Source organism: Centruroides vittatus, unplaced genomic scaffold (assembly GCF_030686945.1).
Source record: "Centruroides vittatus isolate TY-2023 unplaced genomic scaffold, ASM3068694v2 contig_1109, whole genome shotgun sequence".
In the NCBI taxonomy this organism is placed as follows: Eukaryota; Metazoa; Arthropoda; class Arachnida; order Scorpiones; family Buthidae; genus Centruroides; species Centruroides vittatus.
The window spans coordinates 567,106-587,142 of record NW_027120710.1 but is presented as its reverse complement, the minus strand read 5'-3'; the positions used below and the strand labels follow the sequence as shown (position 1 = coordinate 587,142).

At 37.0% G+C, this 20,037-nt stretch overlaps 2 protein-coding genes across 2 annotated transcripts in view; one reads left to right on the top strand and one right to left on the bottom strand.

Annotated features, from left to right (window-relative positions):
• Window positions 1–7,783, top strand: part of LOC136976198 (plexin domain-containing protein 2-like) — a 37,111-nt gene extending 29,328 nt beyond the window's left edge. The window contains exons 12-14 of the mRNA XM_067271428.1: window positions 425–589; window positions 7,245–7,381; window positions 7,455–7,783. Of these exons, the coding sequence (XP_067127529.1) occupies window positions 425–589; window positions 7,245–7,381; window positions 7,455–7,523 (371 nt within the window). The 3' untranslated portion in view covers window positions 7,524–7,783. The remainder of the gene's footprint in view (window positions 1–424; window positions 590–7,244; window positions 7,382–7,454) is intronic.
• Window positions 7,784–8,315: 532 nt separating this feature from the next.
• The window catches only part of LOC136976187 (protein C-mannosyl-transferase DPY19L1-like), an 82,302-nt gene continuing 70,580 nt past the window's right edge, over window positions 8,316–20,037 (bottom strand). Inside the window, exons 17-21 of the mRNA XM_067271417.1 lie at window positions 13,029–13,148; window positions 10,607–10,775; window positions 10,438–10,537; window positions 9,713–9,838; window positions 8,316–8,543 (exon numbers count right to left, since the gene is read on the bottom strand). Coding sequence (XP_067127518.1) covers window positions 8,399–8,543; window positions 9,713–9,838; window positions 10,438–10,537; window positions 10,607–10,775; window positions 13,029–13,148 — 660 coding nt within the window. The 3' untranslated portion in view covers window positions 8,316–8,398. The remainder of the gene's footprint in view (window positions 8,544–9,712; window positions 9,839–10,437; window positions 10,538–10,606; window positions 10,776–13,028; window positions 13,149–20,037) is intronic.

The following is a 20,037-nucleotide window of genomic DNA, read 5'->3' as shown; positions in this document are numbered from 1 at the left end:
TTAGTTTATTAGCAAGGTTGCGGCCAGTTTTCATCTCTAAAACGTGAACGTCAAGCGGTGGTCGACGTTCACGTTTTAGAGATGAAAACTTCGGCTGCAACCTCACTATTCTTCAATCTTCCACGAGTATTCACATATTACACATAGTGTAGGACTTATCCTCTCGTAGTTTTTTATTAGACAGCCAGTTGGATATCAAAAAGTTTCTATGTAGTCAGGGTGCACACGTATGCTAGGCCAAGATCCATTACTCCAAAGCTTTTCCGAGAAACAGTTGATTTTAATTTACACGCACGCTCCAGAAAAGCAATTTCAATTGTGCCATCTCTTCATTAACAGATTATTATTGTTAAGTTTTATAAGGTATTTAATTTATAAAATTTTAATTTTATTTTCATTTTTAATTTAATTTTTGTTTCGTTAGAAATCACTAACATTACCAATCACATTACCGAAAAATATAACACGGAATACACACAGAGTCCAATTAAACCAAATGTTACGTCTCCACCCGACCGGGAATCTGCTCCGGAACCTTCGGACGCCTTCCTCGGTCCAAACGGCCGAGACTGGTCGAGTAGTGCCAGAGGTAATCTTATGTTTATTTTGATTTTCTTGTTTATTTTATTTATTCACAGTTGTAGCACAATTACCCAAAACATATATCCAAATACATCTTAAAAAGTAAAATTATGTGAAATAATTATATTATTGAATTATATCGATTATTTTTTTTCACTTAAACTGTACTTTTATATTAATTCTAATTTAAAATTAAGGATTTTTACAGCTTAATAATGACTAATTCCTAGAGTATATATGATAAATACTACATAATCAAATATTTCTCATATGAATATCTTGCAGAGACATTTGTTTCTTCTTCGACTTTCCATAATGTCTTCTGATCTGAATGTACAGAACATTTATACCTTTTGAATGATCTCTCAGTTCTTTGCTTATTTTTGGCTTGTTAGACACGTTTATTCCATTGTTAAATGGATAAAAATAATATAAATTTATTCAATTTTTGTGCCCTTGGCCATGATTGCATTTCTTATGTTTTTACTTGTCTCCTTAAACTCCTCTTATGTAGCCAGGTAATTTCAGTGAACTCTGTATACAATGTAACAAAATGGAACCCTGCCTTGTTGCTACTGGCAGTTTTAAAGCACGATTATCATTTTCTCAAGCCCTGTTAGATGTGCCAGTTTCACTCATCATCTCTGATTTTATGTTCCCAATTGTTAACTGTATCATGAGTCACACAAATAAATGGCAATGTGGCTGTATGTATTTTCTACTGTTTTCAGAATTGTCACAATGGCTGCAGTGCTGTCTATTACAATCTCTTGCATTGTTTCTTTCACTTTGGGATGCAAATACTTGGCATCTTTGGGAATGAGTAGTAATAATCCAGGAAAAAGTAATAATCTAGGACATTCCATGTTCACGATGTTAATGAATGTTACTGTCCAAAACAGCATCCTCATACCAGAAATAATCTAAAACAAGCTGATTTGAACTCTTATTTGAGGCTGTGACCTCAGTAAATTATGTAAAGTATTGAGATCATAGTCTGAAATAAAAGATAAAACTGAAGTTCAACATTAGTTTCTGGTATTAAAAAGAACGAGAGAAGACGACGTTTTGGATAGTCTACGTCAGTGATTTTAAGGAAGAATTATAACTTTTTCCTTTATTCTCTCTCGAGTAGATGAGAGATTAGACAGTTAATATAAAAAATACTTTACGCTATGTTAATATAAAAAGAAAAATACCAAAAAACACAATATGGGCACTTGCCCAACATGAGGAACAAAACTTTAAGAAAACAATTATTGAATAAATAAGAAAGTATATTGCTTCAAAATGTCCCAATGGAATTTCTTCTCGACTCTTATCAAATCTCGGCAGAGTGAGTCCTTTGCCAAAAAGACATCCGTGCACTACGTCACAGAGCATGGTGCAAACCCAAATGATGCCAGAATCAAACTTGTGTATTGCATGAGGAAATCTGGATAATGTGCTGAATATCAACAAAAAGATTTTAGGTAATTATGCTGTTTTTAAAACATGGACATGTGACAACTCAAAAGCTGTCCATATTTTTACTCTTTGCTATGAAGACTTGTTTGGGATCTCTAGTACTGAAAAATATCAAAGATCTGAGACCATTTCCTGTAAGATTTGTACGGGGTTCTTTTTATAGATTCATTTCTTTTGTTACTCCATTCATCCAACTGATGGGACAATACTGGAGTTTTTACAATTTTTGTTTCTACTTCTACTTCGGCATGCACCATAACTAGAATTGTGATGGATAATGGAAAATGCAAAGGAATCTCTGCTCACAACATTATATATAATGCTGTAATATTTATCCAATATATATACATACATACAGTTCACTATATGATGATTATACAAGAAACACTGTACTCTTCTGCAACTTTGACAAAAGAATTACAATTTTGAAAGCTCTTCTGGCAGCAATCATTTCTACCATGGTATTTTGGTACAGTTTCTTTAACCTAAGGTGGGCTTTTTGAATAATTAACTATTATTTGTTTCACATATTTGGCTTAATGATATCCTTTATTTACCTTTCACTATTTTTGGTAATTTTAAAAGTCATTTTCTGGTATTTAATTAAATTGTCTGTGACCTTTCAGAAAACTTTTGTTTAGTATTTAAAACAACTCAAAATGAAAACGTTTATGCAAAGAACGACCAACTGCTACCCTGGTCACTTTTTGTTATTAAGGGTATTTTAATTGTAAATGCAACATGTGTGACATGAAACTTATAAATCTATAATCACTGCATTTTTTGCATTTGTCATACAACTTCTCGTTCTTGTCATTGAAGCATATATTTGGATGGCATTAATATTTATGGATTTTTCCTTTTATCCATACTAATAGTAGTCAATAAAGTAAGATTCAAGCTCCAGATGACACAGTTGAGACCCCATATGAGCAAAAGTCGGGGTCACACATACGAGTGTGGTTCCATTTTGTGAGATATTTGCCTCCAAAGGTCAGTTTTTAACATGTATCAGTATACTGCCCATTGTCAGGGTGAGCGTAACAAGCCTTGACTGATGATTTGCATGTAGTCGTGCACTTCGGTGTCTGGGTGGGACAAGATAACATCAAGTACTTTGTGAACAGTCAAGTGGATTACTCAAAACTGGCATAGTTAAACATGATAGATAGTGGAGTGATGTAACTTATGACTTCACTCAACCTGATTTTGGGAGGGCTGTATCTCGCAAAAGGTCACTTGTAGAGAGGTATGGTTCCTTTGACTTTTTTGCTCCTACGGGTATGCTCCATAGATTTGATAAGGCCCCAACCGCATCATTTGGATCTTGAACCATCAGTAATTTTATTCCAATATCAGACAATCCATGCATACTAATCTTTCTGATATATACAAGCTGCTCACTTGCCAAATCGATTATACTTTTTGTTTTGTGCAGTTTAAACAATAAAAATTGATAAAGTTTAAAGGGAATTTTAAATTTAAATAAACATTGCAGAATGTATTTTTATATGAAAGCTATGCTTTAATAATAGGATTTACAAATGTAGTTTGATATATGAGCTGTTCACGGGCCAAAGGTCTGCGAACAGCTCGTACTGATTTTCACGTACTGTAGTAGGTATATATATACCTACCTACCACACCTTAGTCGATTTGGCCTGTGAAAAAATCATAATATAAGATGGCTGGGATCAGGTATATGCCATAAAGGTGAAGGAGTACCATATTACTTGGTGTTTATCGTTCGTTGGCAACCCCAAGTAATGTGGTACTCCTTCACCTTTATGGCATATACCTGATCCCAGCCATCTTATATTACCAACAACACCGAGAATCCAATTTTTCATATGTTTGGCCTCCTGAATCAAATTATTAAGCAACCCTACTGAATATAAACTTCTCCCAGCACAACATAGCTTGAAATCTGTTTGATGAAACCGTGTCTCGTTCTATAATTTAGAGTTAGTAAACATTAGTGTTGTGTGTTTTCCAAAGACACTTGGCAAGTTTTCTATCAAATATCTTTATTCATTCTAGTTGATACGGTACGTTGTCTGTACACGTTTCGGGCTTTGCCCCTCCTCAGTCAACCGTTGGTTACTTTTCATAATGTGAAATCTTGTAAAGCTGTATACATTACGATTTTAAAAATTCGCCGTCTAAAAATACATTAGAACTTTAAAAGTTCACTGTAAAACTTAAAAATATGTTTCCACCCCCTTTTTCCCTTCCACCCCTTTTTTGACGTTTGCATTGATATGGTTAGTGTTGCCACGTATGGTGTTCGCCGCCTTGTGGTCTTTTACCAAAACTTTCTTGCAAGGCTTATTTTTCAAAAAATTTTTAATTTATATAATATTGAGCCAGTTGTCGTTTATTTTAAGGCTTAGGTTTTTATTTATACTGTCTTTACTTTTTATGATTTCTATAGTTTCTTTAAACTTCCGGTTGTACGTTAACGTTGAAATACTGCATAAAAAGAAAAATTCTTTGTTTAAAGTACAATGTTCGTAAAATGCAGCATTTATTCTATTGTATTTTAGGTCTGCTATATGTTCTTTCAGTCTAGTTTTTACTTTTCTTTTTGCTTCTTCTATGTAATATTTTTTGTTTTTGCAGGTACACGGAATTTTGTGTACGACACCTTGAGCTTCGGTCGGTATTTTTTGGTTTTTTAACGGGTCCGAGGTTAACGACTTGCTCTCCATTTTTTGATATGATGGTGCTAATTTGTAGTTTATTCTTTTTATTTCTGTATTGATTTGTTCGTATAGACCTTTAATATAAGGAAACCTAATATATTTTGTTTTAGTTACTTGTTTATTTTTACATAGGGTTTGTGGGTTATTAAGTCTAGTTTCGCATCGGTTTAGCAGTCTCTGTGGGAATCCTGCTAGGAGAAATTTCTTTCGTAATTCCACGAGGTCTTCGTATATGTGCGCTTCTTGGCTTGTCCGGTTTATTATTTTGTCGTATTCCATTTTATATATATTGTACTTGACGTGTAACGGCGTTTTTGATTGGTATCCGATTGTTACTCGGTTAGAGCTCGGTTTTTTGAATATTCTATATTCGAGATGTTGTTTTAGTCTTGTTATTGTAATATCTAGGTAGTTAATTGTTTGTCTTGTTATATCTTGGTTTTCTATTTTAAATTTTATTGCGTTGTGTATATCATTTGCTTGCTTGTTAATTTCTTCTATATTAATTTCTGTTTCGTCATATATTATTAAAATGTCGTCGACGTATCTTTTGTAGAATTTTACGCCTGGTGTGTTATATATTATGTTATCGATATCTATCATAATCAGTTCGGCAAGTTTTGGGCCGATCACCGATCCCATACTTATTCCGTCGTCTGAATATAGTATTCTCCATTGGTTTCGAAATAGTTGCTTCTGTACGTGAATTCTATTAAGTCTATTATTTCTTTGTTGACGTCTAAGTTATTAAGTTTTCCTTCTATTAGATCCCAAGTTATCGATGGGTACATATCAACTATGTCCAGGCTGGCCATTCTGTACTTGTCTTCTATATCAATTTTGTTTAATTCTTTTTTGAGTTCGTCTGCATTTTTAATTGCAAGCTGTGAGTTATGGTATTTTTTAAGCTTTTGTTTTAGGAATTTTTCTAGATTGTATAAGGTTGAATATTTAAAATCGATTATTGGTCTTACTTTTTCGCCAATCTTGTGCGTTTTAAGTTTTATATTTAGTTTTGGTATACGGTTATTTTCCTCATTTAGTATGAACCATTTTTTTGTTTTAGTAATTTCGTTAAGTTCTGAATATATTACTTCTATAGGATTTATAGGTAGCTTTTTAAATTTATGATTTGTTACAATTTCTTGTTTTTTATTTCTTATCCATTCTTGAGTAACTATTACTATTTGTTTTGATTTGTCAGCTTTAATAATTTCTAATGTATTATCTCTTAGGAAGTTATTCAGCTTCTGAATTTGGGTTTTATATTGAAAGTAACTTGGATCTTTTATTATTGTTTTGTTTCCTTCTTTAGTTATATATGTTTTAATTTTATTACTTAGTTTAGTTTTCATCATAGTTGATTCTACTTCAGGTAGATCATTACACATTTTGTCTAGATTCGGTATTATATTTAGAATGTTCCATTTGTTGGGGCCGTTAAAATCTAGTCCTTTATATAATATCTCGTTGATGTTTATTGGAATGTTTATCTCTGTTTTGTTTAATATAAGTGTTTCTTTCCAACTTGCAAGTTGTATTTTAGTTGGGTATTGAAATTTTTTATATTTGTTGTCTTCATATTGCTGGTTATATTTTGTTTGTTCTTTAGTATCTTGTGGCAATCTTATCTTAGTTTTTTTCCCATATTTTTTAAGGGTTCTTTTTAATCTTTCAATCTTCCAAAACACACAACACTAGTGTTTACTAACTCTAAATAGCTTGAAATGTTAGATTTTTTTGTACTCCTTGACCATTCGAGGACTACAGACAGTCATTCGATTGTTCCTCTTCACGACAAATCTTGGGGAGAATACCAAAGTTGTTACCCATTGCCTTTTGCCATGACTTCCAAACGTGGTCTTACTCAATTAAGTTTTCCTAATCAAAATTCTGTCAAAAAAAAATATTGAATATTTATTCAAACCTTGGAGTTACTAATTACAATAAATGATGTCGAATAGACTTACGTCGTGTTTTTGTTGGCAGCCGCCTTTACACCATTAAAATTAAGGCTCTAATAGGCTTCTAGACGATGGGTACAAATTTTAAGAAAGAGTAAGCCAAAAATACACACACTTATAATAGAAATCTGGTATTGTGACATGCCCAGACAGTATAAGATTAGTAAGAGAAAGTGCATGTTGAACCAACTCCTCTCTTGCCCCAAACTTTTTTAATCGATTTTGGCATCTAAAAGTAAAACCATTCAACTGAAAACGGATTACTATTACATTTGTAATCTACAAGGTGTAAAGTCTAAACAGAATTTCCTTGTCTGTCATGCAATTTGAATTTTAACCACAAGTTAAGTCGTTTCATTTAAAAAGATTATTTTCTTAATTTGATTTCCACATACTGCCAGATATCCAAGTATATATCAATTAGAGCATTGGTGCATTTGATATTCTGTCGTTTTTCTTTTTTGACAAAATCCTGTAGGTAAGGTTTTTTTATTAATTTTTCTAACCACAATTTTACTACTTTCAGTGGAAGAAAAAGAAGCAGTGAGTATGGGTGGGGTGGTGGCCATAGTGGCCACCTCTGGACTGATAATAGGGATGGCTGCCTGGTTGCTGTATGCCTATAGACATCCGCAGACCCCTTCGGGACAGTTCCTCATCAAGGTGAGTATTTTCTCCTTCGACAGATGGTATTTTTCGTTGTTCCATCTCTTCTTGACCCTCTCTTGGTTTTCAGTACCGTCCCAGTCGATGGCACTTCCGACACGGAGAGGCGCGCTACACGGCTGCTTCCATCCACATGTGAAGGCGTCCAGAAGAACTGGACCCTCTCCCGACGTCGACTCCGTGCCTTGTCTTCTTGGACTGGTGGTGTTTCCTCACACTTTTTCGCCGCTCTAATTTATTAATGGGTTGGATCGGCCACACACACACTCGTTCTTTTGGCCAGACAATAACGACACCGATTGCTTTCCGTTGCCCAGACAGAAGAAAAAAACAAAGGCGGAGCTAGTGTGATGGAGACACTTTTATCCGTTTCTTCCTTTGGCACTGTGTAAAATTGGGCAGCTATCTTGCAAAACAATCGACAGAAATGTTCGCCGATTTTCTGCCGTGGAAAATGTCGAAGAGTCTTATTGTCCGTGTGTTTCCATTGTCTCTCTTCCATTACCACATCTGCATCTTTGTATTTGGATAGAGGTGGCACCCGATGTCCTCACTTTCAAAGTTGTAAATTATATTTTGTACAAATTGTGTCGGCTGTAATGCCTTTTAAACCACGCCGGTTTCCGGCAAATCCGGAGGACGAGGGACCAAACGGGCCTCGTCTTGGTTTTTGTCTCCTCTGCAAAATATATACAAATTGCATTTACCACAAAGACTGCTCTGGAGGCAATACCAAATATCGAGCGATCCCTTAAATTTGCACGTCTCTGGATTCACCAGAAGCACACAAAAAACAAAATATTTTTACACCACTCGGTCTAAGTTATTGTTATCCGGTGTTTTAAAACTTTTGTCGTTTCTATTTGTGGCTACTTAAATTTTCTGTAACATATTTGTCCATAACCAAAGAAATAAATTATTGACCAATATATTCTGGATTTGCCTGGCTTTTATTTAAACCTTTTCAAAAAATCTGTTTGCGTAATTTGACAGTTTGCTATTGAGAGAGGCAAACTAGAGTTGGAGGACTGCATATTCTGAATTTTGGAAGAGGGGTCGAAAGGGCTGGGGGCGGACAAAGAGACTGGGGCACAGTGGCTCTCTGTCTGCATTTTCTGGATCTTCCAGGTCCCAGGCATCCACCATTCTGCATCCCTCCCTGTAAAGAAAAAAAAAACACTTTTTCAATCACAGTCGAGTGTCCTACCATTAATCTGCACTATTGCCCATTCAGCTGCCAATCCCCAGTCTGTAAACCAGGTTAGGATTTGAAAGTTGAAATTTGGTACACAGTTAGGGTATGTCACGAGAACGCACACTAAGAAGGGATTTTTCGAAATTCTTCCCACAGGGGAGAGGGACAGGATGAAGGCTTAACACTTCCATCAACAATGGAAATGTTAAGATAAAGCGACGTGCAAGACGCGGATGCAGTTTGTTTTGTTTTTGCGGGAAATCAAACATATTTTTAACCTATCTAAAAATTCTGTAATTAGTCTGGAAACAGGGAGGACCCAATTCTTGCATTCTGTGAAAACGGGTAAGGTTGACTATAACATAATAATCTTAATTTTCGCTAAAACGGTTAGGAGTTGAAATTTGGTACATAGGGTACCAAAGTGTTAAGTAACAATGGAGAACAAGAGAAAGCGACGTGCAAGATTTACGGGCGCTGGAGGAAAAAAAGAAAGAGAGTAATATGTTAGAACATATTCGATTTTCAAATTTAAACAGATTAGTTCGGTTTTTCTCGACCTTTCTTCTTTAGAACATTCGATGAAAATTGAACGATATAATCAACACGTCGTGAAAATCGAACAATATTAGAACATTCAATTTTCAAATTCCACCTTTATTTAGAAATACTTAAAAGAAAAAGTTTGTTGATGAAATTACTCTGTGACTATAACGTAATAATCTTAATCTTTGCTATCGTTACTTTTGCCCTACCTGCTAGTAATTTTATATTCTGGCTATTTTTTGACTAAAAGTACAGCCTGAAGAATGTGGTAGCCAAGATTCTTTCGGCACTAGATGGGTACAAGCATTGTTGAAGGTCCATTCTAATCTTTATGGCTACTTTCTTCAAATAAAAACAGTAACCATAAAGATTAGAATGGACCTTCTCTTGCCAGAACTTTTTAAAAATTACAATTATATATAGTATGAAATAGGAATTGGGAGAATACAAATCCCTCTTCCCTTTACAAGTTACTTAAAAAATACTATATTCTAAATTAGATTGTGTCAAATGCAAACCTGAAGAAAAGTACTGTATTTTCATTGGGTAAATTTAATAGGTAGTGGAGGTGAGGAGAAAGACATTACCTGGTTTGGCCGAAACACCAGCGACGCTCTAACACCACATATCGGGCTCCAGTCGATTGCAGAATTCGATGGACTTCTTGTGCTGGTTTCCTGCTGAACAACGTGTAGACTTTCTTGGTTCGTTCCCTGCCAAAATACACCTAGTTAATTTCTTGATATTTGGAACAAACGGATCCTGGCATCTTGTTAGGGTTACGTCTTATCAAGGAGCCAACTCTTTGTAAAAAAAAAACATTTTGATATTACGATAAATTCTAAACTAATTATACTTTATCAACCATGAATTATTCCTTTGTCAGAATGACAAATTTTTGGCATCCTCAACTTTAGCCAATAATTCACAGAATTGGATCAAACCTAGAATTGGAAAGTAACAGAGATAAATGTAACAGTACTGTTTCTTTTACACCAATGATATTCACTCTCTATTGGGATAACAAAAGTTATTTTTAAACTTCTGGTAACTAACAGTTAAAAGGAGTTGACTGACTGCTGGAGCAAATGGAGAACCTGGACCAAAAGATGTTCAATTCTTATGGCATCCTTCCGATCCATTATTCCCCTGTGGTTTCTGATTTTTTACTTTTGGATTAAGTAAATGGAAATCAAATTGGACCGATTCCAGAAGATGGCTAGATTGGAATTCGCATCTCTGGGCATTTGGGTCAAAAATGAACAAAACTGTGCAAAAAGAACAAGTTTCAGAATAAAAGGCGAGAGGATACCTGAGGCCAGCATCTTCATAGTGTGGATGATTGACGATGGGTCGCCCGGTGGACAGCATCAGATTGGCCATGGTGGGCATGGGACCAGCAAAGGCCGCATCTGCAAAATATCCAAGGAATTAACTGAAAAACTCGATGCCAGCCTTTGGCGAAATAACTGTGGACATACCAGCCGGTGTGTTCAGTGACACCCATTCCAATAACTCTTCCAGAGCGGGATTGCTGTATTCCCCGATCACCTGGCGCTGTGATTGGACATTCCTCAGTCCTTCGATGCCAGTCGCCGCTATCAGCAACACCACCAGGGCATTCTGGTATCTTCCAGTGCCACCGAAATGCTGCAATTATATTTAGATAAAATAATTTGCATTAAAGATCACTAATTTTATTTTTTCAAATATGATAACACGAGCATTTTGTTAAAATCTACTGGTGGAATCGTAACTGCCAAATGAGTGTGGCCTTCGCACCCCGCTGTTCAATCGATTTGTAGTGTTTTGCCAGCTGGGAATAGGATCATTGAAAAACAAAAGAGATCCAATATCAAACATCAAGCGAGTGGCTGAAGGAAGGTGACTTGACTCTGGAATTTTTATAATTCCTTTTGCCCGTTTGGCAGAAAGCTTTTGTCCATTCCAAGGAGGAGTCGACCTTGGCTGACCTTGGTCGACCATCAGACCAGGTGGGAGGGCAGGCAGGGACCCCAATGCAAGTTGGTGTACATTACCAGAGTCCTTTCTTGAGTGGTTTTTATTTGTGCCTAATTTTTAAATATATTTTTACTCCTGGAAAGCAACTGGTCACCTTCATGAGGTCCTGCCCATTAGTAACTGCATAGATAAAACTAAATACCAGTTGCAACTCAAAAGTCTGCTAGGACTAATGCCCAAGAGGCAAAAATGATCAGAGACTGAGGAAAAGCTGCCTAAGAAAAAGAAAGAAAGAATGGAAGAAACAATTCTCCGAGGTGACAATTTTGTTTGCGGAAGGTATTTGCCTAGAAATGGAAAAATTCATTAATGATAATTCCTCGTGCAGGTTGGGCACAAAGGATTGTGTCAATTTTATTATTGGTAAAGTGAATCGAATCATAGACATTCTAAGACACTCGGAGAAATGCTCGCTGCAAGAGGAAGTAGACAGCATACAAGATAAGCTGGAAAAGTGTTAGATAACCAGTCACAATTCTCACTTCTTAAATTTTTTAGAATGACGAGTTATATGAAGAATAGAATAAAATTTAGTTTAAAGTTTTCGTTATTTAGTAAAAAAATATAATAATTTTTTAAGGTAGGATTGTTTGTTATTCAGTCTCATCTCTTGCACCAAATTATCACGGTAACCACATAATTCATGGTTTTTTAATCACACCTCTTGCCCATCATTGTTTCTTTTTAACATGTCATTTTTCTCAATAAATAAACAAGCGTGATTAACAACAGAATATTGAAAGCAGCCATTTTGTTTTTTGAAACTGTTTTCTCTTGCTTGTAAATGAGTAGCCACTTGAAATTTGCAAAGGCTTTTCGCTTTTGGTTGTAAGGAAGTGACTTTTCTTGTTGGCTTTCACTATTCACCGAGTGTGAACTAAGCTTTGCACTCAGAAGCTGCGAGAATTATCTATAACAACATTCTAATGCCAAAACTAACGTAGGCAGCAGCAGCAGCAGCAGCAGCAGCACAAAGCCAGGCTACCAGCCCGATAAAGGTATAATTAACAAGCATGCGTACAATACACAGAGAAATGTAGTTTTATGCACGGCTAAGGCTTTCCAAATAGACTGGATGGAGGCCCCACGTGGTGCTCTGAGAGAGGATGGTTAAGTACCTCGTAAGGAAAGGATGCATAGTTAAGGTAGGAAACAAACAATACGTGGCAGCCAACTGCCAAATAAAACGAAGAGTCTTGAATCTGGCCTTAGAGAATGAAATACAGGCATCAGAATTTATATGGAAAGATCAATGAAAAACAGTAAAGTCGGAGCAGCCTACGTGGCATACAGAAATAATAAAGAAATTCATAACTCAAAGTACAGACCAGACGACAGACATTCTGCATATTTTGGGAAGGAACAGCAGTTATGTACGAGGCCACAAAGTGGAACGGGCAAAAATATTGCGATAAACACCCATAGCAATGGTATTATAAATACCCTTGATCGGCTTTGCAAATTACGAATAGGATTAAGGGCCAGATGGATGAGTGAGATAGTCGAGCACCAGCATAGTCAGGAATGCTTGCAGAGGGCATCAGCAGCTCCTGATACCTATTACTATAAATTGCCAATATCGGTTATGCTGTTGGCAATTTGTAGTAATTTGATTTTGATATTTCTCTATTTCCAACGATGAATGTTTACAGAAATTCTGCGGCTACGGTCTCGTTTTGTTTGGAAAATTTTCTGTCATACATTTTATCCAGCCGAAACAAAGTTGGCCCTCTCCCTGTCTTACCCCAATGGATTTTTACCTCTCAGCCGACAGCACGTGTACCTATTTCCAGACAGGCCAAACACCAGTTACCATATTAATGCTTCTGAACATTTTTTTACTGGGAAGTGGGTGGCAAAAGAGAATAAGTCCATGCTTACCTCAATGGACGCCAACATGGATGTTGCTATGCAGAGATGTGGAGTGAAAAACAATTTCAGTCTCATGACCAGAACGGCTGCCAGGGAAAACGCTCCCAGTTGAAAAACATTGTACGCCACCTGCCAATAAAGTGCACATAATTTTTATTTTGTAACAGAAACAATAACAAACATATAGAAAAGAAAATATTTTAAATTGTATTGTAGGTAAATTTTCTGCCTGTCCACCCTGCACCGGCCACAATGACCCTAATCAAAGTACTCGGGGTTCAGCATTTCCCACTTGTTATTTGCACCAACATCAGTTAAAGGAAAAACACCATAATTAAGAATGAAAGAAAAATAAGCACATGTCCTTATAAGCATCAACTACCATAAGGCATTTGACCACCTGTAGTGGCCAAATGTGCTAAATCGACTGTGAGAAACCAAATGTCCTGCAAATATTCCAAGGATTTTTATCGATAAAAAGAAAATCAAAATTGAACAGGAAATAAAATATTTGGGGATTTATTTTGACGACAAACTGAATTGGCATACACACGTTCAAAATTTCTATAAACATATGGAACAAAAAGCTAATCTATTGAATTGGATAACAGCAAAAACCTGGGGACTTAACTATTCAAATACAAGATTCATTTATAAAGCAGCAGTCGAGCCGGCAATGCTATACGCCGTTCAGGTGTGGAATGAAGCACTAAACAACATACATATGAAGCGCAAACTGAACTCAATACAAAGAAAATTCACTATTAAAATCAACAGGGCATACAACACTGCACCAACAAACACCCTACAGGTGATGGCTGATATCCCACCTGTCCACCTCCAGGCCAAATACCTAACATGGTACTGGTACCTAACATCAAGCAGAAACCAAATAGGGCATCACCTCCTTGAAAATGACAAAGTTAATTTTGAAATTATAAAGACTAACACACTAATAGATAAAGACAGGAGTAATTATGGAATTGACAGAAAACTAAAAAAAGACGAATATATGCAACACCCAGCAGAAGAAATAAATTATACAATTCTTTGGGATTATGAATATGGATTACAGAATGAGGATTACAGAAAATTAAAGGCAAAATGGAAAATATTCATGGATGGCTCAAAAAATGAGAATGGTACTGGGGCAGGCTTTACCGTTAAGAACTCAAAAGACAGAACTACATATCAATGCTATTACAAATTTGCCTCCTATTGTACAAACTCACAAGTAGAGATGTGGGCGATTTTGAAAGCCCTTCAATATATAGAAAACAATATTGACAAATTCAAAGGAAACATCTACATAATGACAGATAGTAAAACGTCACTGCACAGCTTAAACAGTACTAACCGCCCTACGGCACTGGTGAAGAGACTGCTCTTAATCCCCAAAACACTGGGCTCCAAGAGAAAAATAACTTTTGCATGGGTACCTGCCCATAGCGGAATCGATGGCAACAAAGCTGCGGCTATGTTAGCCAAACTAGGAGCTAACACTGCCATTCAACCATCGTTTATGGACATTCCTCAAGTGACTCTTAAGAAACAACTTCTAACCATCACCAACTCTCTCTGGCAAAAGGAATGGGAAACTGCCGACACAGGCAGAAACTGTTTCCAATTCATTCCTACAATCAACATAAGGAAAAGTGCCAAGCACTATGTTCCAAACAAGTTTATGACACAAGTCCTTCTAGGACACAGGAACTTCCCTTCCTATCTCTATAGATTTATCCTCAGAGATACCGACAAGTGTTTTTGCTCTGACGACAAAATCGGGGATGCCATGCATTTTGCATTCCATTGCCCGAAGCATGAGAACCACCGTGCAAAACTGATGGCTAACTACCTCCTAAAAAACCCAACATGGCCCCGACACTGACAACCATCTTCCAAGACAGAGACCTCTGGAAAAACTTCAGTGAATTTATCGACAAAACTAGTGCTCTTCAAGAATATGAGACAGAAAAAAAACAACATGGAAGAAGACACGACAGAGGAAAAAACCTAGACGAAGAAGTAACGGATGAAGAAACACTGTGCCACTACAGAATCAGAAATACTCCTAACCTTATTGTAAAAGTCGAAACTTTAATTTACTGTATACTGTTAATAGAAGTAATTGTGTCATTGTATTCATTTTACTATGTTAAAGCAAACAGAGCCTGTCTGCATTGTAAATATTGTATATATTGATTCTCTTTTTGTATTTCACATTATTATTTTGTAATTTGAATTTCTTTTTTGTGTTTCACATTATTATTTGTAATTTCTATATGTAATTGTTTTTGTCTCAATAAATGCGATGCGGATGCTCTCTGATCTCATGCCTTCTTTTCACCCTGTCCTATCTTACTTTCTTTCACACTTCACATCTCGAGCCTTCTCTTCCCTCTCTTCCATTTCATTTTATTGCAGACTTAGCCCCTTAACATGGCTAAGTCTGCAATAAAACAGACAGCCCTATACTACCTTTAGTACAATGTACAATGTTGGTGGGTGCAGGTCAAGAGCAGATCTCGAATTGAAAGGAAACCATCTCCTCCAACTAGTTAGCACTTGGGGCACCAAGCATAAACTGGACTTCAACCCGGCCAAAACAAAGGCAATAATAATCAACAAACCAAGGGAAGGCAATCTCTACCTCAGGCCGCCATCCTGAGGATGAATGGCAACTTCATTAAGGTGGAGAAACACCTCAGGTACTTAGGCATCATACTGGATTTCAAACTTTCTTGGGCTCTGCATATTGAGCATATCTCTAGCCACACGGGCCTTATTTTCCAGGCATTTACCCAGGTGACCAGGAGAGACTGGGGCCTTTCTCCTGAGGCCCTCTCGACTATATATGATGGTATCTTTATCCCAATCGCTACCTATGGGTGTGGCACGTGGGGCAGCGCCGTCTTGAAGGTCCACATCAGAAGACTGGTTTCTGCACAGAGGCGAGCTCTTCTGTCATTAACTAAGGCCTATCGCACCATTAGTAATGTTAGCCTACAGGCAATCGCAAGGAAATTACCTGTAGACATTGAGATCTCTATGAAAAAGAAGATGCAGCAAGCCAAATGGGGAACGAATATTCAGATAGGCGACATCTCAATTGAATCTGCAGATGTTGAAAGGCCTCACCCATTCTGTGATACCATAACCCCCACTTACAACTTCTCAAGTAGCTGGAATAACCTAAACCAGGGATGGGCAACCTGCGGCCCGCGTGACATAAAATATGAATAAATATATCAATTTCCAGCTTAATGAGATATTCAACAAAAATTCAAACGTTATTTTCTACAACTTATATTTGTGAATAGTTTTTTTGCAATGAATTTAGTAAAAATTAAAACAAGAAACCGACTAACAGACACATGGAAACAAATTTAAAACTAGCGGTGACTAATATTTGGCTAAATATTTCTGATATATTACATTTAGATCAGTGCCAGACGCTATATTAAGTATACCTATGCTAATTTATAATTATATATGAATAAAGAATTGTGATTTACCGACAGTACCCCCTCTTTTCTCTTGTGTGCGGCCCGCGTCAGTTCAAAAGTTTTGAAATGCGGCCCTTACGTAGAAAAAGGTTGCCCATCCCTGACCTAAACAATGCCAGTATCCAAATATACACTGATGGCTCAGATATTGATGGTGGTGTAGGCTGTGCTTATGTCGTTTATGACAACAGTGGGGAATTCACAACCAAACATTCAGACTACATCCACAATGCAATGTATTTCAAGCGTAGCTTCTGGCAATCAGCAAGGCCACGAACTGGATTAACAATACATACTCGAATTTCAAGATTGACATCTGCACTGACTCGTTATCTGCCCTTAACATGATCTACAACGTCAAGCTCCATCCACTTGCAGTGGAGATACAGAACAACATCAGCATATCCAATAACAACATTCAAATCTTCTGGGTCAGATCACATCAGGGTATGGAAGGGAATGGGCGGGCAGACGCCCTTGCAAAGGAAGCAGCCCTCGACCCAAACATCTCTTATGACTACTGCAAAATCAGCCAAGGGACTCTTAAACAGCTTCTGTGGAAGGAGGCCATTGATACATGGCAATCTTACTGGAACAAGCTTGGGCACCACATTACTAAGCAATTCATTCCTGACCTCCGGCAGCACAACAAAATAAAGTGGTTTACCCCTGACCACTATACTACTAAGTTTTTGAGTAACCACAGGAAATTTGCTCACTACTTGGCGAGGTTTGTCGATAGAACGTCTGACGAGTGCCCCACCTGTGGGGTTAGAGACGGAGCTAACCATTACCTATACAACTGTACTCTAACTGCCAAAGAGAGAACTGAACTGAGTCTTCTCCTGAATGAAATTAACATAGACTGGCCCTGCAGCCTTACCGACATTTGGAAACGTAAAGAGATTTTCCACGCCTTCAAAAGGCTCGCAAAAAAGAAGATTCTTACTAACAATCAGCTGCTCCAAGATGGGGCAGTTGGGGTACCAAATAGTTCCTGAGGGGTTACGATTTTGGCTTTTCCTCTCCCCTGCTGGGCGGCAATGCCGCCCTTCTCCTTAGGTACAGGGGTGGTCAACTTGTACTTTCTCCATGCACTACAAGTTGTAACGGTGATTTCGTGAAGCTGTATAATTTTATTGTTTTATCCACTCTATGTTTTCATCTTCTCTCTTCAATGTAACATTCTGTAATGTCAATTATATTGTTTCCTATGCCCTGGTTGTGCCACTGGCAGGTACAGGGCATGTAAAAAATCTTTACGTTCAATAAACAATGTAAGTAAGTAAGTAAGGTCTGAGCAATTCATTAAAACTAGATTCTACCGTAATTACTTTATATCTAATTATGAAATTAGTCTTATTATAGTCTGATAAGACGGCAGACCGTTTGTCATTACTTTATCTACTCTATATATTGCATATGAAATCTTTGTCCTTAATCCACCAAAGCCTGGCTTGGGCCATGGACTAAAGACCTCCAACCCTTTCTATATTTCCACCACTACTCTGCAAACACCACTGTTACATCATCAGTCCTTTTTTCTTAGGTCTTCTCCCCTTCGTTTCCTTCTCCAATACCAATTTTGGTATTCTATTTTCTTCCATTCTCTATGTCCAAACCATTTCTGTCTAATTTGTTCTATCTTCTCCCCAAATTTTTCATTCCCGTTCTTTCCTTTATTTCTTTGTTCCTTATCCTCTCTTCTGGTCGTACTCGGCATGCTCCCGGGGAATTTCCTTTCTGCTGCTCGGATCTATCTATCTATCTCTCCGTGATGTAGTCCATGCTGCAGTTTCGTATGTCAATATTGGGACAAAGTATAATCGATAAAGACCTCCTAACATATGAGTGGCACCTCATTTGTCCAGATCAAAGTTCTTGCATTCTGATGAAGCCATCGACTTGCTGTATTTTTCTACTTATTTTCTTGCTTAACTTTCCATTCATTGATACAAGGGTTATTTTTTTCAACCTCCACTGACCCAGAATAAAACAACAAGAATGAAGAACAAAACCACTTTATTTGTAGAAGGTAGTTACAGTCTTCACTTATTTTTCCACATACCATATTTACTTGCATATGAAATGAGGTTTTTATCCATTTTTCACTGCTTCAAAAACCTAGGTTGTCCTATATGTGCGAGTGAAGGATTCTTTTCGTTTTTGTATAATTTTTGTAAACTGTGTATTTGCATTATTTACTGGATTCTCACTTTCTGGTGTTTAAAAACAAAAGTATTTTATCTGGGTTGTTTGAATCGTTCTTGTGTATTGTCAGGACTAAAGATGAATAACAATAGGAATAAAAAAGCTTTTGAATTGAATTCCAAAATTACACGATACCGATATACGTTTTAATTTATTCCCACATGAAAACAGATGATTATTTAGAAATCAGAATTCAAAGAAACTCGTAAGTGTAATTGACGAAGAGTGAATTCAACTGTTAAGAACTGGCAAAAACGGTTCCCGATTGTCCAGCTTTACATGAACAAATTATGTTGTCGATTTTACAAGATTTTTGCGGGACAATGTGTGCATTTACGTGCATTTGATATTTTACTTGTGATTTAACGAAATAAAATTACAATTGTATTAATAAATCTAATTTTCTTTATTTTGATCTTCAAAGTCACACCTTGTCCTATATGCGAGATCGTCTTATATTCCAGTAAATACAGTAATTACTCTTCTTGATTCAGGCAGACATCATACCATGACACCAACTTTTGTATACACATGTTGAAGAACATTGCCACCAGGCCATTCAGCCAACCTTTAACACTGTCAGTGGTATATAATGCGGACCTTGAAATTTGAGGAAACTCCTCACTGAGCTCAGAAATCGTGAACCTATGCCTTTCTCGCACCAATTGATCTACTTTGTCCACCAAATCGTCAATCATCACACACTCCCGCCCTCATCATAAACATCATCACGTCCTTGTTTGAATTTCCTGCACCATCCATGCACACATCCATAGCTCACAAGGTTCTCACCATACACATTACACATCCTTCAATGAATTTCACCTCCATTCAGCCCTTTGGCCTGTAGAAATCGAATACTTCACAGTTGACAGGAAACTGGATCGGTGGCATCATGTTTACGTGTTTACTGCAGAGTACCAAATGTCTAAAATAGCTTGGCACAACACTAAGTGGTGAGGGAATATACTACTCACTAGGTGTGCACCCTGTCCCTGTCTCACATGCTTCTAATTTTTTTTAATGCATTAGTGGAGGTTGAAAAAACCCTCGTATTTCTGTTCCTGGGTATCTAAAGCTGTTGACATCCTCTAATAATTCTCTGTTCGGTTCAATTTTTCCCTCACCTCTCCCGAGTTCTTCACATTGCCACTGTCTTGATTTTCTCTCGGCTTATCTTCATTCCCATCCCTCTAGCTCCCTGTTCCACACATCCAGTTGATGCTGTACTTCTGTCTCCCATCAGTACTATGTCATCTGAAAAATAGCCAAGCCCTCAACTTCTTTCCAGTAAGCCTATT